The sequence below is a fragment of the Ovis aries genome, chromosome 1, assembly GCF_016772045.2.
Source record: "Ovis aries strain OAR_USU_Benz2616 breed Rambouillet chromosome 1, ARS-UI_Ramb_v3.0, whole genome shotgun sequence".
In the NCBI taxonomy this organism is placed as follows: Eukaryota; Metazoa; Chordata; class Mammalia; order Artiodactyla; family Bovidae; genus Ovis; species Ovis aries.
In genome coordinates, this window is record NC_056054.1 from 111,811,614 (window position 1) to 111,828,534 (window position 16,921).

General features: G+C 42.9%; 1 protein-coding gene across 1 annotated transcript in view; it reads right to left on the reverse strand.

Moving 5' to 3' along the window:
- LOC114117625 (CD48 antigen-like) overlaps positions 1-16,921 on the reverse strand; it is a 46,352-nt gene that overhangs the window by 17,982 nt on the left and 11,449 nt on the right. Inside the window, exon 2 of the mRNA XM_042256585.2 lies at positions 15,898-16,193. Coding sequence (XP_042112519.1) covers positions 15,898-15,907 — 10 coding nt within the window. The 5' untranslated portion in view covers positions 15,908-16,193. The remainder of the gene's footprint in view (positions 1-15,897; positions 16,194-16,921) is intronic.

The window sequence follows — 16,921 nt, forward strand, 5'->3', positions numbered from 1 at the left end:
TTGTGTGTTTTTTGCCACTTCTTCTCAATATCTTCTGCTTCTGTTAGGTCCATACCATTTCTGTACTTTATTTTGGCCATCTTTGCCTGAAATGTTCCCTTGGTATCTCTAATTTTCTTGAAAAGATCTCCAGTCTCTCCCATTCTATTGCTTTCCTCCATTTCTTTACTTTGATCACTTTAGGAAGGGTTTCATGTTTCTCCTTGTTATTCTTTGGAACTCTGTATTCAGATGGCTGTATCTTTCCTTTTCCCCTTTGCCGTTCGCTTCTCTTCTTTTCACAGGTATTTGTAAGGCCTCTTCAGACAACCGTTTTGCATTGTTGCATTTCTTTTTCTTGGAGATGATTTTGATCACCACTTCCTGTACTATGTTATGAACCTCCATCCATAGTTCTTCAGGCACTCTGTCTATCGGATCTACTCCCTTGAATATATTTGTCGCTTCCACTGTACAATTGCAAGGGATTTGATTTAGGTCATACCTGCATGAAGGCAATGGCACCCCACTCCAGTACTCTTGCCTGGAAAATCCCACAGACGGAGGAGCCTGGTAGGCTGCAGTCCATGGGGTCGCGAAGAGTCGGACACGACTGAGCGACTTCACTTTCACTTTTCACTTTCACGCAATGGAGAACAAATGGCAACCCACTCCAGTATTCTTGCCAAGAGAATCCCAGGGATGGGGTAGCTTGGTGGGCTGCCGTCTATGGGGTCGCACAGTCGGACACGACTGAAGCGACTTAGCAGCATACCTGCATGACCAAGTAGTTTTCCCTACTTTCTTCAACTTCCGTCTGCATTTTGCAATAATGATTTCATGATCTATGCCACAGTCAGCTCCCAGTCTTGTTTCTGCTGATTTTATAGAGCTTCATCATCAGCTGAAAATAATATAAGCATTCTGATTTCGGTATTGACAAACTGGTGATGTCCATGTGTAGAGTTGTCTCCTGTGTTGTTGGAAGAGGGTGTTTGTTATGACTAGTGTGTTCTCTTGGCAAAAATCTGTTAGACTTTCCCCTGCTTCATTTTGTACTCCAAAGCTGCCTCTCCAGGTATCTCTTGACTTCTTCCTTATTCTCTTATATATAAATATATATATATGTATATATATATATATATACATATATATACATATATTTGTTTTTCTGGTATGTTTTTTTTTAATTTTAAAGTTAATTGAAAAATATTTTGATTTGCCTTTTAACAATTCCATATTTTATTCGATATAAAACTACTTAAAGTACTACTTTGATTTAATTCTAACAAGAAGTAGCTGTTCATGTGTCTGCATGCTTAGGATAAAGTAACTGTATTTATGTGCAGTTTATAAATGAGGCAGACCTTTCCTACGCTTACCCATGTTTCTTGTCTGTATAGAAGTAAAACTAAAATGGTGTAGGGGAGGGGAATCAGACCAAAACAAGTGGTAAGTTCATACAAAAAGGTCTACCCAGGAAGAAGGAAGTGCTAAAGGGGAAATTCTGAATACTCTAAAGCAAGTCATGTGGTTTCTCATAAAATTTTATCAAAAGCAGTGTTTTACAGATACTGACATGGAGTTACATGCAGCTCTCTACTGAGATAAACCATTTAGCAAACGTGTACAAACTTTCAGGGAAGTAATTTGGCAATAGACAGCAAGACTTCAGATGCATGTCATGGGGCAAGATGAAGAGTACAGTGCTCTTTCCTGAGATGGGAAGTCTCATGAATTTAATCAGCCAGATGACAGTGACCAAATGCATGTTGAGGAAGCCCCAGGTTTGTGGAGGTTTATTACACAGCAATGGATAGCTGAAACCAAGATGAGGAGTTAGATTTTGGAAATGTGTTTGAAGATGTTTAGAAAGCAGAGATTCAGTTCTGTGGCCCAGGAGAGAGCGCTGGGCTTTGGAATTTCCTGATGATATTCCTGGCTCTTATCTGTCTCAAACTGTATTGTGGTATTGTGGTCACAATCGCAGAGCAATTTCACATTCTTTATTTCATTGATCTTAGTAATAACCCCTTGACAAAATGGGGAGCATATCATTATACCCATAATAGAGTTGAGAAAATTGAGACTCAGGAAGCTTTTACGATTTATAGGAAACCCCATGGCTTAGAACTCAGAACATAGGTCTTACAGCAATTATCCTCCAATTAAAAATCAAATTAAGAAAAAAGAAGATACGTTTTCTGATTCCCAGAATAAGCTACTTCTAGTGCACTTTGTGGTGCTAGAGGGAGACAAGGAAGATGCCTGCTAGTGAGGAGTGGGCCTAGAGATCAGAGAGCTGAGAAACTCAAGTCTAAGGAGGGCCAAAAGAGGACATTTAAAAAATACTTCTCAAATTTCTCCACAAAAACATGCATTACTGGGAAAATAAGAATAACGATACCCCCAGGAAGATCTGGACAGATAGCCTGAAAGGAAGTTCTTTGATGTCATTCATTCATAGGATTAACAATTATTTAATCAGCCCATGCCACGTGCTAGGCACTGTATTAGGTTCAGCAATGGACAAGGTCCCTGTGCTCAAGAGATCCAGGAAGCAGACAGCCAAGCAGTTCACCAACCATAACCTGGAAGCTGAGGCTTCTGGGAGGAAGTGACGTAAGAATGGGAGGGGCTGGAGAGGGGGCATGCAGGACATTTCAGGCAGAAGGAAAGGCATGCATATAGGCCTAGAGGCAAGAGAGAAAGCACCTCCTCCATGGCAAAGCACAAAGTTGAATTTAGACAAAATGTGGTTATGGGGTGTTGTTTTATCACTCAATCATGCCCAAGTCTTTTGTGACCCCATGGACTGTTGCCCACCAGGCTCCTCTGCCCTTGAGAGTTCCCAGGCAAGAATACTGGAGTAGGTTGCCATTTCCTTCACCAGGGTGTCTTCCTGACCCAAGGATTGAACCCACATCTCCTGCATTGGCAGGTGGGTTTTTTTGTACAACCACGGTGCCACCAGGCTTTGGGGTGAGGGACTCATAAACTGAAGATAAAAGAACTATCTGTAGGCGTACTCTGCACATGAGGAGATTTAGACACAATGGCCTCATGTCTAGACAAAGCACTGAGATAGTCCGCTTCTCCTGGCATGTCTATCTTTCCCAACAATTGGATGAATACTTCATACCAGCCCCTACTCCCAAGGTCATATTAGTGACCTATGAGCTGAGTAAGCCCCATGGAGCTCACATAGCCACAGGAGGCCTGAAGATATGTCTCCAGACGTAGTGTAGGGGAGCAGAATGTGTCACCCTAAGATATGTCTCTTTGGCATATTAATTGTTTCAAGTAGGTTGTTTTCTAAGGAAGTAGCAGACATGGTAAACATTCTGAAAACCTTGTACGAGTTACTCTTTCATAAGAAACATTTATATTTGTAAGGGAAATCTCCATTAATAAAGGTGTCTCCCTCTCTTTACCAGATGAGGAGGATGACCAAATCTCTGGAAACTCTTATCAATGCAGAAGGCACTAACTTAAATCTGCCTAACAACCTCACCTTTATTTGCTGTGCTTTCCCTGATAACCTCCCCAAACTTTCATCCTCAACATTCTCTTTCGTCTTTAGCAGAGGATGGTATTTAAGATGAGGGCTTCAGCCATTTTAGCAAGTTACTTGGTTTTTCTGGGTTTCACCCATGTGAAGTCGCTCAGTCGTGTCCAACTCTTGGTGACCCCATGGACTGCAGCCTACCAGGCTCCTCCCTCCATGGGATTCTCCAGGCAAGAGTACTGGAGTGGCTTGCCATTTCCTTCTCCAGGGGCTCTTCCCGACCCAGGGATCCAACCCAGGTCTCCTGCCTTCCAGGCAGATGCTTTAACCTCTGAGTCACCAGGGAAGCATGTACACAATATTAAACTCTGATTTTCTCCTGTTAGCTGATCTCATGTCAGGTTAATTCTTACACCAGTCAGAGGTCCGAATAGGGCAAAAAAATTTTCTTCCTGCCCCAAAGCCAGTCATAAGCCAGATCAAATGTCCTGCCACCCTGAGAGGCCTTGCATGAGTAGCCACCAGGATTTCCCCTGAGTATGGCTATCTCATCTGCCTCAGAGTCACGTACTATCATAATTTTAAAATGTTATATTTGTTTCCTATGCCCACACTCACTTTTACTCATTTTTGCCACAGTAGTGAGCATTAAAGCACCTTTAATGAAAAAGGCTTAAGTATTTATTAGGGGGGGAATAGAGAGAAAGGCAATAGCTTAGCTCTCAGTTCTCAGCTGACCTCGGAAGACAGGTAGTGGAGGGCTGGACAACTGTAACAGGAAGAGGAACGTTGCCACACAAGGGGATAGAACACAACCATGGCAGAACGAACTTAGCTTTTAATCAGATGTTCCAGGGTTTCCCTGCTACTGAAGCCTCTGCTCAGACTCCCACTCAGCGACCCTAGACAGAGCCATCCTTCCCAACTTTCCTTTCCCACAATTTTGATTTCTGTCTGGAGCAATGACATTATTTACTTTTGCTCATGAAACAACCCCTTGCATAGACAGAGGTCTCAAAAAAGGCCTCAAGGATCACGGCATCCCTGAGCCTGCAGTGTGGCAGCTGCCCTTGCGGCCTTCTGTTCTTTGTAATGCAAAGAAGCTTCACAGATGACGAACCATGGCACGAAATGGGAGAGGACTTCTCCATCTCACCAAAGTTCTATTTGTGTTGCTTCAGCTTGAGACAAGAGATGGAGCCTGATTTTCCAAAGCTTAAGGAAGACTCCCCAACCCCGCTTCCAGGATGAAAATCCTTGCTGCCTGGAGCCACTACTCCACTTCAGGTGGAGAGACACCCGTATTCCCTTTTCCATCTCACTGGGCCTCCAGTGCACAGTTACAGGCAGACAATCTGTGGAAAGTACCTTGTATGCTGGTTGCCAGGAACAAGAGAGGCAGCAGTAGAATTTCCAGAGTCAGAGACCACTCCCGCCTTCTGGAACACATGCTCCTCTTCTCCAGAACTTTACAGGGACTCTGGACACAGACCAGAGCCAAGCCAGAAAGAGACCAAAGATACCTTTAATTCACGGCTTAAGGTTAGAACTCTACACCCAGCAACTCATAGTTGGGGCCCGGCGACCGAAAACAGGAAGCCCCATCCGTTCCGTTTTTTGTTTTTTTGTTTTTTTTAAATTAACCAGTAAGAAACTAAGAACAGACTCTTGGTTATGGGGGGAGAGGGAGAGGGTGGGACGAATTGAGAGAGTAGCCCTTTAAAAACCATTACCATATGTGAAACTAGACAGTTGGTGGAAATTTCTAGTGTGACGCAGGGAGCAAATGACAAACTAGAGGCGTGGGATGGGGTGAGAGGTGGGAGGGAGGGCCGTGAGGGCGAGAATATGGATATACCTATAGCGGGCTCATGTTGAAATATGGCAGAAATGAACACAATGTTGTAAAGCAATTATCCTTCAATTTGAAATCAGTAAATTTGAATTAAAGAAACAATTTTGTTTGAATGTGTGTTAGTTCTCTTTTCTGGTGAGAGGATCCATAGATTCTACTGGTTTCCAGAGGGATTGGTACTCAGAAAATGTTAAAGACCCCTGACAGTGAATATCTGCTTTTGGTTTCCCAGTCAGGAAATACCCTGATTAACCAGAGCACCCACCCAAGGGGATTTCTGACCTGAGCCAACTCTAAATCATGTGAGGAGTAGAAAGTAGATCATGTGTGGCGTAGGCTGAGAGCACAAAATGTGGAAAATCAGATCTACACAGTTTGAGTATTGGTCTCCCCCCTCCACCCCCAAGCTCTTCCTTCCTTATGGGTAAGTTCACTATTTAAACCTTTATATTGGCCTACCCACTGAACATCAGTATTATTATTATTAACCTATATACAAATATTGTATTACTAACCTATTATCACAGGTTACTTGACCCAAATGAATGTATTCTGCACCCTTGGGTCTAAGAGTTTCAGGCCCATCCCTCTAGAATCAAAATGAATTATTCGCCCACCCAGGACACTTTGAAGACCCATAGGAAAGTCACAGTCCCTGATGTACCATATTTGTAGCAGTTTCAGACTGGGGACATTTCTGATTTTCACCATGGAGATGACCAATAAAAACCGCTCTCCTCAATCTGTGAGCTCCTGCCTTGGAAGTAGTTACCCTCCCTGAAAGATCAGCATGGGGAAATGGAGTCAGCTCACTACCTGAAACTGCGTAGGACACCCTATTTACCTGATCACATTGGAGCCCTGTGAGGTGAGGAAAACAGGGATTACTACTTGTATTTGATAACTGAAACTCAGCGTCAGATCTGCCAAAGGTCATGTGCAGCCCCAGTCAAGCCCAGTCTTCTTCACTCAGCTCTTCCCTTCCTGCGATCTACAGTCAATCCTTGGACTAGAAGAAAAGCTGAGGCTGAAGTAGAATGAACAAATCAAAGTGAGGTTAACTAAGGAAGACTTTAAAGCAAACCATGAGAAAGAAGCCGAGAAGGAGCATTCTTTACCACTGATGCCCCCGGGGAAGCCATCTGAGAAAGACTAGGGCAAATGACAGATTAAGGTAAGGGACAGAGGTGAACCATGCGTGGACTTTGCTCGGACTTCGGCTCCTCTGGGGATTTTGAAAAAGGGCTGTTGTCCAGTGTTTTGCTGAAGCATTTGAGATCTGAACCAGCAGAGAATAGAAAAGTATATTCCCAACCACCTAGGATGAAAGGTGGGACCTCCCTGTTGGCACTAGTGGTAAAGAACCCACCTGCCAATGAAGGAGACACAAGATACTTGGGTTTGATCCCTGGGTTGGGAAGATCCCCTGTAGGAGAGCATGGAAACTCAACTCCAGTATTCTTGCCTGGAGAATCCTATGGACAGAGGAGCCTGGCAGGCTACAGTTCATGGGATCACACAGAGTGGGACACGACTGAAGTGACTTAGCACACACCCATGCAGGATGAAAGTGAAAGGAAATGGCAACCCACTCCAGTGTTCTTGCCTGGAGAACCCCAGGGATTGGGGAGCCTGATGGGCTGCCGTCTTTGGGGTCACACAGAGTCGGACACGACTGAAGCGACTTAGCAGCAGCAGCAGATGCAGGATGACTTCTTGCTGATTCTAGTAGGGGCAGTACAACACTGCAGGTGTTCCTTCCTCCCTGTATCTATTGGATATTTCTAGAGCTACAAGTGAGGATGTAGAAATAAAAGCTTCTCTCTTGTCTACTTTTAAGCAGCTTGCAATCTCATGAAGGAACCAGACAAAGAAGAAAAGCATTACAATGTGGTTGTGAAACTATGGGGTCACTTAGAAAGACTACATAAATACAAACTATGTTATGAGAGGAGGCTACTGGGGGATGAGTGAATAGGTGCAACTCCTTTTAAGAATGATGAAAGTATTTATATAAGGAAGATGAGCACGGGTAATATCTGAGAAACTAGAGAACTTGGCTATTTCAGGAAATGGAGGATATTTTAATGAGGCTGAAATAAAAGGAAAGAAAAACAGCTCTATAATGTTAAGGTTTTAGCATGCACAGATTAGGAGCTTGGATTTTATCCTGAAGCCTTTCAAGAAGATGTAAAGAAAGGATTCGGGGCATAGAAGTGTTCTACTTCAATTCACAGGTTAGAAAGAAATCTGAAGAAGAGGAGAAAGAAACTAGAAGCAAGGAGGTATTCCAAGGGTGTTGGAAGAATTCATCTACCATTAAAGAAGGCCTGAGCTGCAGGGTGCGGCAGATGAAGAGAAGTCAGATTCAGCAAAACTTGATTTTTTTATATGCAGGATGACAGAGAGGGAGACGAAAGAGTCTGGGTGCTGGCTTGAGTGATCAACCCAAGATAGGAGAAGGGATAAACTGGAACACGAGAAATGGTAAGTTCAGTGTGGGATATGTTAAGATTAAGATGCCTAAAACAGAGTTGAATATTTGGATGTGGGGCTCAAGGGAGCGATCTGAGCTACCTACCAAGAACATGATTATGCAGCACATAAATTGTGGTTGAGGTCAGACCATGTGCTAGAAGGATCTCTCTCAGAGTATGTAAAGTGAAAAGGAGGTTGAGGGTTGAGGAGGGGCATCCCCTGTGGCTTATTCATGCCAGCCACCATGTCAGAAATACCATAGGCTATATGGCTTAAAGGACATACATTTACTTCTCACAGTTCAGGAGGCTGGGAAGCATACAATCAGGGCACCAACAGACTCAGAGTCTAGCAAGAGTCCACTTACTGATGCAGAGATGAGCATCTTCACACTGGAAGATGTCCACTGGTGTTACATGGCAGAAGAGAAGAGGGAGCTCTCTGAGAGAACTCTCTTTTTAAAAACTCTTAATCTACAGTGTGGCCAAGATAGCATAGTAGGAAGACCTTGAGCTCATGGGTATTCAAAATTAGAACTATTTACCTCTTTACTATTGGCCTCTTTAGACAGATTTATTCCTAAGTAGTTTATTATCTTTGTTGCCATGGTGAATGGGATTGTTTCTTTAATTTTTCTTTTTGATTTTTCATTGTTAGTGTTTAGGAATGCAAGAGATTTCTGTGTATTAATTTTATACCCTGCAAATTTACTGTATTCATTGATTAGCTCTAGTACTTTTCTGGTGGCATCTTTAGGGTTTTATATGTATAGTATCACGTCATCTGCAAACAGTGAGAGTTTTTATTTCTCTTTTCCAATCTCGATTTCTTTTATTTCTTTTCCTTTTCTGATTGCTGTGGCTAGGATTTCTAAAACTCTGTTGAATAGTCGTGGTCACAGTGGGTACCTTGTCTTGTTCCAGATTTTAAATGAAATGCTTTAGGTTTTTCACCATTGGGAATAATGCTTGCTGTAGGTTTGTCACATATGGTCTTTCTTCTGTTGAGGTATGCTCCTTCTGTGCCTGCTTCTGGAGAATGTTCATCTTAAATGACTGTTGAAGTTTGTCAAAGGCTTTCTCTGCGTCTACTGAGATTATCATATGGAAATTATCTTTCAATTGGTTAATATGGTATATCACATTGATTGTTTTCCATATACTGAAGAATCTTTGCATCCCTGGGATAAAACTGACTTGATTATGATATGTAACTCTTTTTATGTTGTGTTGGATTCTGATTTCCAAACTTTTGTTGGGGATTTGTGCATCTATGTTCATCAGTGATATTGTTCTGTAATTTTCTATTCTTGCAACATCTTTGGTTTTGGTATCAGTGTGATGGTGGCCTCATAGAATGGATTTAGGTGTTTTCCTTCCTCTGCAATGTTCCTGAAGAGTTTGAGCATGAAACCTGTTAGGTCTTTTGGTAGAATTTTCCTGAAGCCATCTGGCCCTGGGCTTTTGTTTTTTGAAAGACTTTTATTATAGTTTCAATTTCCATGTTTGTGATTGGTCTGTTCATATTTTCTATTTCTTCCTGGTTCAGTTTTTGAAGGTTACACTTTTCTAAGAATCTGTCCATTTCTGCCAGTTTCTCTATTTTATTAGTATATAATTGCTCATAAGAGTCTTATGATCTTTTATCTTTTGAATTTCTGTGTTGCTCATTGTAACTTCTCCTTTTTCATTTCTATTGTGATTGATTTGAATCTTACCCTTTTTTTCTTGATGAGTCTGGCTAATGGTTTGTCATTTTGTTCATCTTCTCAAAGAACCATCTTTTAGTTGTATTTATCTGTGCTATTGTCTCCTTCGCTTCTTTTTCACTTATTTAAGCTCTGATCTTTATGAGTTACTTCTTCTACTGACTTAGAGGTTTTTAATCTTCGTTTACTAGTTGCTTTAGGTGTGAAGTTAGGTTCTTTAGTTGTTGTGTCTCCTGTTTCTTGAGGCAGGCTTGTATGGTTGTTAACTTCCCTCTTAGCGTTGCTTTTACTCATCCCACAGGTTTTGAGTGGTCATGTTTTCATTGTCGTTTGTTTCTAGGCATATTTTCATTTCCTTTTTGATTTCTTCAGTGATCTGTTGGTTATTCAGAATTGTATGGTTTAGGCTCCGTGTGTTTGTGTATTTTTTACAGGGTTTCTTTTTTTTTTTTTCCTGTAGTTGGTATCTAATCTTATAAATACCATTGTGGTCAGAAATGATGCTTGAAGTGATTTCGATTTTTTTAAATTTACCAAGATGTGATAAACCCTGGAGAATGTTCCAAATGCACTTGAGAAAGAAAGGAAATCTATCATTTGGGGGTCAAGTGCCCTATAGATACTACCAGGTCTAACTGGTTCAATGTATAATTTAAAGCTTGTGGTTATCAATTTTCTGTCTGGCTGATCTGTCCATTGGTGTGAGTGGGGTGTTAAAGTTCCCTACTATTATTGTGTTACTATCAATTTCCATTTTAATAGTTGTTGTTGCTGCTGCTGCTGCTAAGTTGCTTCAGTCATGTCCGACTGTGTACAACCCCATATACAGAAGCCCACCAGGCTCCCCCATCCCCGGGATTCTCCAGGCAAGAACACTGGAGTGGGTTGTCTTTTCCTTGTCCAATGCATGAAAGTGAAAAGTAAAAGGGAAGTCGCACAGTCAAGTCCGACTCTTTGTGACCCCTTGGACTGCAGCCCACCAGGCTCCTCCATCCATGGGATTTTCCAGGCAAGAGTACTGGAGTGGGGTGTCATTGCCTTCTCCGTAATAGTTGTTAGCATTTGCCTTATATATTGAGGTGCTCGTATGTTGGGTGCATATATACTTATAATTGTTATATCTTCTTCTTGGATTGATCCCTTGATCATTTTGTAGTGTTCTCTGTTGTCTCTTGTATTGGTCTTTATTTTAAAGTCTATTTTCTCTGATGTGAGTAGTCCTCCCATTTTCTTTTGATTTCCTTTTGCATGGAGTATCTTTTTCCAACTCCTCACTTTCAGTTTTTATGTGTTCCTAGGTCTGAGGTGGGTCTCTTATTGACAGTATATATAGCTCAGTTCAGTTCAGTTCAGTCACTCAATTGTGTCTGACTAAGACTCCAAGGACTAAAGCACACCAGGCTTCCCTGTCCTTCACCAACTCCCAGAGTTTCCTCAAACTCATGTCCATTGAGTTGGTGATGCCATCCAACCACCTCATCCCCTGTCATTCCCTTCTCCTCCTGCCTTCAATCTTTCCCAGCATTAGGGTCTTTTCCAGTGACTCAGTTCTTCATATCAGGTGGCCAAAGGACTGGAGTTTCAGCTTCAGCATTAGTCCTTCCAATGAATATCCAGGACTGATTTCCTTTTCGATTGACTGATTGGATCTCCTTTCAGTCCAAGGGACTCTCAAGAGTCTTCTCCAGCACCGCAGTTCAAAAGCATCAATTCTTCGGTGCTCAGCTTTCTTTACAGTCCAACTCTCACAGCCATACATGACTACTGTGAAAACCATAGCTTATGGTTTTTTTTCCTTTCATCACTTTAAGTATATCCTGCTACTCTTTTCTGGACTACAGAGTTTCTGTTGAGAAATCAGCTACTGGCCTTCTGGGGATCCCCGCGTATGTTATTTGTTGTTTTCACTTGCTGCTTTTAATATTTGCTCTTTGTGTTTAATTTTTGTTCATTTGATTAATATGTGTCTTGGCATATTTCTCCTTGGGAGAAATCCTGTGTGGGATTCTCTGGTCTTCCTGGACTTGGGAGGCTATTTCCTTTCCCATTTTAGGGAAGCTTTTGACTATAATCTTCTCAAATATCTTCTCATACCTTTTCATTTTGTCCTCTTCTTCTGGGACTCCTGTGATTCAAATGTTGGGCCACTTAATGTTGTCCCAGAGGTCTCTGAGACTGTCCTGCTGCTGCTACGTCGCTTTCGTCATGTCCGACTCTGTGTGACCCCAGAGACGGCAGCCCACTAGGCTCCCCTATCCCTGGGATTCTCCAGGCAAGAACACTGGAGTGGGTTGCCATTTCCTTCTCCAATGCATCAAAGTGAAAAGTGAAAGTGAAGTCGCTCAGTCTTGTCTGACTCCTAGCAACCCCATGGACTGCAGCCCGCCAAGCTCCTCCGTCCATGGGATTGTGCAGGCAAGAGTACTGGAGTGGGGTGCCATTGCCTTTTCCATGAGACTGTCCTCATTTCTTTTTATCCTGTTTTCTGCATGTTGCTCTGTTTCAGCTGTTTTTGCTATTCTATCTTCCAGCTCACTTCTCTGTTCTGCTGCTTCTCTCATTCTGCTATTGGTTCCCTCTAATGCTTTTCACCTCAGTTATTGTGTTCATTGCTGATTGTCTGTTCTTTAAATCTCCTGGGTCCTTGGTAAACATTTCTTGTATCTTCTCAATCTGTGCCTCCGACCATTTTATTTCCATGATTTTAAGTCAACTTTACTATCATTATTCTGGATTTATTTTCATGTAGACTGCTTATTTCTTCATTTGTTTGGTCTTTTGGCTTTTCACCATGTCCCTTCAGCTGCTGCATGCTTCTATGTCATCTCATATGGCTTACTTTACTGTGTTTGGGGGTCTTCTGGCTACAGGTTGGAAGTTGTGGTTCCTTTCAATTGTGCTGTCTTCCCCCTGCCTCTTGGGGGTAGCTGTGATTCCTGGTGCCTAATGAAGTTTCCCTGATAGGGGGACTTGTGTCTGTGTTCTGGTGGGTGGAGCTGGATCTTGTCTCTCTGAAAGTAGTGCTGTGTCCAGTAGTGTGTTTTGGGGTGTCTATGAGCTTGGTATGTTTGGGGGCAGCCTTTCTGCAAATGGGCAGGTTTGTGCTCCTACTTTGCTAAAGATTTGGCATGAGGCATCTGGAACTAGAGCTTGCAGGCCTTGGAGTGGGGCTTGGTCTTAGATTTGATACAGAGACTTTTGAGAGGGCTCTCACCTATTAATATTCCATGGTCTTGGGAGTTCTCTGGTGGTCCAAAGTCCTGAACTTGGGTATCCAACCTCTGAGGTTCAGGCCCATCCCCTTACTGTAGCACCAAGATTTCACAGGCCACACAGCACAGAAAACAACATCCCAAGACTAATGGTGAAACAACAGTCAACAGCCAAGAACACCCAAAGAGACACACACTTACAAAGACAAGAGAGAAGAAGGGGAAAATAAAAGAAGTCAAAAAAGAAGAGAGCAATCAAGCCAATAATCAAGCTCCTAAGTGAAAATGAATACTAAAAATTAGACTCTCAAAAATACAAAATAAAAAACATGGAAAAAATTGCAGTGTAACTAAGCAGTACTAAGGAGTAGAAATAGGGAAATAAAATTAATTTAGTTAAAAATGAGGTGTGTTTTACAAAAGAAAAAGTAAGTTATAAAAAATAAAAATTAAAGGAGTGATAAAGAACATTATTAGAACAATATAAAAAATGGGGAGGAAAATATATAGAATGGTAGTGATAAGAATATCCATGTGATTCCTCTGGTTTTCTGCTCCAGCCAATTTGCCTACTGAGAAAGCCCTCCAGTATTTCTAGCAACATCTGTGGACCTGCTGTGGGCAGTGTGGGGTTAGTTCAGACTAGATCTTGCCTTGCTCTAGCTTGTATTTGCTCTAAAATTCTATGTGTGTGCATGCATGCTAAGTTGCTTCAGTTGTGTCTGACTCTTCGCAACCCTATGTACTGCAGTCTGCCAGGCTCCTCCGTCCAAGGGATTCTCCAGGTAAGAACATTGGAGTGGGTTGCCATGCCCTCTATAGAGAAAGAGCAAACGAGCCAAGATGGTCAGACTTTCTTTTGCTGGGTGTGACGCAGGCATGTTGAAGGTCACAGCATCATCACTGCTTTCATCCTGCGGGCAGATGGGTTGAGATGTATTTCCATCATCTGCTCCTTCCTTGACTAGGACTACTTTACCTGAAATCCTCTGAGGTCTTTTCCTTCTGGTCAAGGGTAAAACACCTGCAGAATCAATGCAGCTCAGAAGTCATAGGATTAAAATGTAGCAGAGAATTGACCCAATCCGAGCTGACTTCTGGGTTGTATGTCTGTGAGGGGCGATGGAAGCTCTACCAATCTGACCTCCTGAACTCGAGATCCATCTCCTCCATGAAGCCTTATCACATTGCTGGACTCCTCTTGCATACTTTACATGAGCAATCTTCATATGCTTATTCATTTCCTGTGGTCTGGCCTCAAGTCTTATAAACCTTCTGCATTTCCCATAGTAAGCAGCCTAGCCCTAAGCACTCCAGAGCCAGATGGAGCAGTCTGGTTCCAAGATGCCCCTTTGAGCTTTAGAGATTCCGGTGCTGGACAGAAGGATGATCCTTCCACTAATTGCATCCTCAGAGCCTTATCCAGAGGCAAGCGTACTGAAGCCATGTAGGCTTATGGCTTGTAGGATACTCAGAAATTTTGCAAGTTTGTTGTAAAATGAAACTGATAGCAGTTTACAGTTGGCTGTGAGGGGAATATTTGCCACAAAATCTGGTAAATGATGTATATTTCAGACCTGTTTGTTAAAATCACTGTAGGAACCTTTGAATATTTCCTGTTGCTAGTACATCTTGCAATTTTATGACATATGATATGGAGTAAGTGAGCAAGAAGGCGATTCTAGCCTCTTATACCAGGGGCCATCATGACCCATGTTAGTGGGACATGAATATATACAATTCTTCATTCTTTGTAGCATTTTAGCATTTTTAAGGCTCCTCACCAGACACAAGAACTTGTGGCACATTTTTTTGTTGTTGTAATTTTATTATTTTTGACTGCACCATGCAGCGTGTGAGGTCTTTGTTCCTCAACCAGGAATTGAAGTCAACACGCCCCCTGCAGTGGAAGGGTAGATTCTTAACCACTGGACCACAAAGGAAGTTCCAGTATTGTAAAAGTGTTTTCACTTTCATTATCTACTTTGATTCTCATAACATCCTAAAAAGACATAATTATCCTCACAATATGATGAGGAACTCAAGTCTCTGAGGGGCACATCTCCCTTGGATGTCTGCCCAGCCCTCCTCCTCTCATAATTGGCAATCTCCCCAAGAACCAAGTTTCTGCCTTATAAGCTGAGTCTTTGGACCCTAAGAGTTTAAATCACATACCTGAACCAAGATGGGCTAGTCAATTTGTCTCTCGTGAGAATTTAAACTAAGAGACATGAAAGCCTAGACTCAGAGAGAGAGACTGTACTGGCAGGGACCCACTTTCACATGAAAGATGCCAGTGGCTAGAGGCTCTGGACTGAGCCAGGCTCTCATTCTTCCTCCTCTTCAGTCCTTTTCAACTCTTCTAAACTTCTTTCATTGCTTTGAGAAGTCACAGCTTAAAAAAAAATGTCTCCTTTTTCGCTAAAGCTATATCAAGTTGGTGTCCATTACTTGCCATCAACAGAATCTTACCTAATGGGACAGAGATGTCAAGATGTTTCTCCAAGGTCACACAGCCAGTAAGTGTGGTCAAGTGGTTAACAATCTGCCTGCCAGTGGGGACATGGGTTCCATCCCTGGTCTGGGAAGATCGCACATACTGCAGAGCAACTAAGCCCATGCATTACAACTACTGAAGCCCACACATCCTAGGGCCAACAAGCTGCAGCTATTAAAGCCCACAAGCCTAGAACCCATGCTCCACAATCAGAGACTCCACCACAATGAGAAGCCCATGCACCACAACAAAGAGTAACCCCCACTTGCCACAATTCAAGAAAGTCTGCTTGGAGCAAGGAAGACCCAGTACAACCAAAAAATCAATTGAAAAAGAAGAAGAACTCAGAACTTATTTGGACTGACCACAAGAGAACATGAAGAGAACAGAGAGGAAACCATCTTTGTTGTCTCCTTCCTCTTCAAATCTTAGACTCTCTAATGTCAGAAGAGGTTTCAAATGTCCCAAAGTTACCTATTTTGGGGTCTGCTGGCCCAGACTCACTTCCAAGTGGAACTGGCTCCAGAAGAAATGGATAAAGCCTGTCCTGAGGTTTTCTCTCCCCCTCCCATGGAGAGTCCCCAGAATCACCGGGAAGCCTCCCAGTGATCTTTCTGGGACCCCAGAGTCGGGACTAGCCCTTTGGTTACCCTAACTTACCAAGCACCATCAGAGAGATCTTGTATTCCTCCTCATGTCCATTGTCCTTCAGCACCCTCAGGAGGTAAGTACTGCTGTCTTCCTTCTGGACCTTGCGGATGTGCAGTGTGCCACTTTGAGAATCAAGCGTGGACCTGTCATTAAATTTAGTATCGAAGTACTTAGTAGGCTCACCAGATTCCCACTCTATGATCTTCTGGTCAGTAGGATAAAACCAGGTGAGTGATTTGTGATTCTTAGGCAGATTGGAGATTTTTACACTCACATTGTCGCGTGGATTGCATATTTTGAATAGCCTGCCAATGAAAGTCAGAATGAGTGAGACCCATTTTAGAGAAAGCAGAACTGCCCAGTAGCCCAAAGCCTGGGCTGGTGGAACAAGGAAGAAGGGAGAGAGTTTTGCTTGGGAGGAGGGAGTATGATCTTCATCAGAGGACCTGACCCCTGATCAGGAATTCAGTGAAAGTGAGAGCTTGAGAGTCTTCCCTGGTGGCTCAGATGGTAAAGCGTCTGCCAGCAATGCGGGAGATCTGGGTTCAATCCCTGGGTTGGGAAGATCTCCTGGAGAAGGAAATGGCAACCCACTCCTGTACTCTTGCCTGGAAAATCCCACGGACGGAGGAGCCTGGTAGGCTACATTCTATGGGGTCGCAAAGAGTCGGACACGACTGAGCGACTTCACTTTCACTTTCGCTTTCACTTTTTCACTTTAGAGCTTGAGAAGTGGGCATGGGGATAGGCAACGTGCTTATAATCCATCTAATTCTACCCTAGATGATAAAGAAAAGGGACACTGAGCTGGCCCTGCCTCCCTTCCTTACTCTCATACCGGGACATTTTCACATCAAATGATAAGTTACCTTTCCCCTCTGTGCTTGTGCTCTCTGTGACTCAGTTTAGTTCTCTAGCAGAGGCTTCCCAGTTGGCATTAGTGGCAGCTAGAATACGCCTGCCAATGCAGCAGACACAAGAGACACGGGTTCGATCCCTGGGTTGGGAAGGTCCCCTGGAATAGGAAATGGCA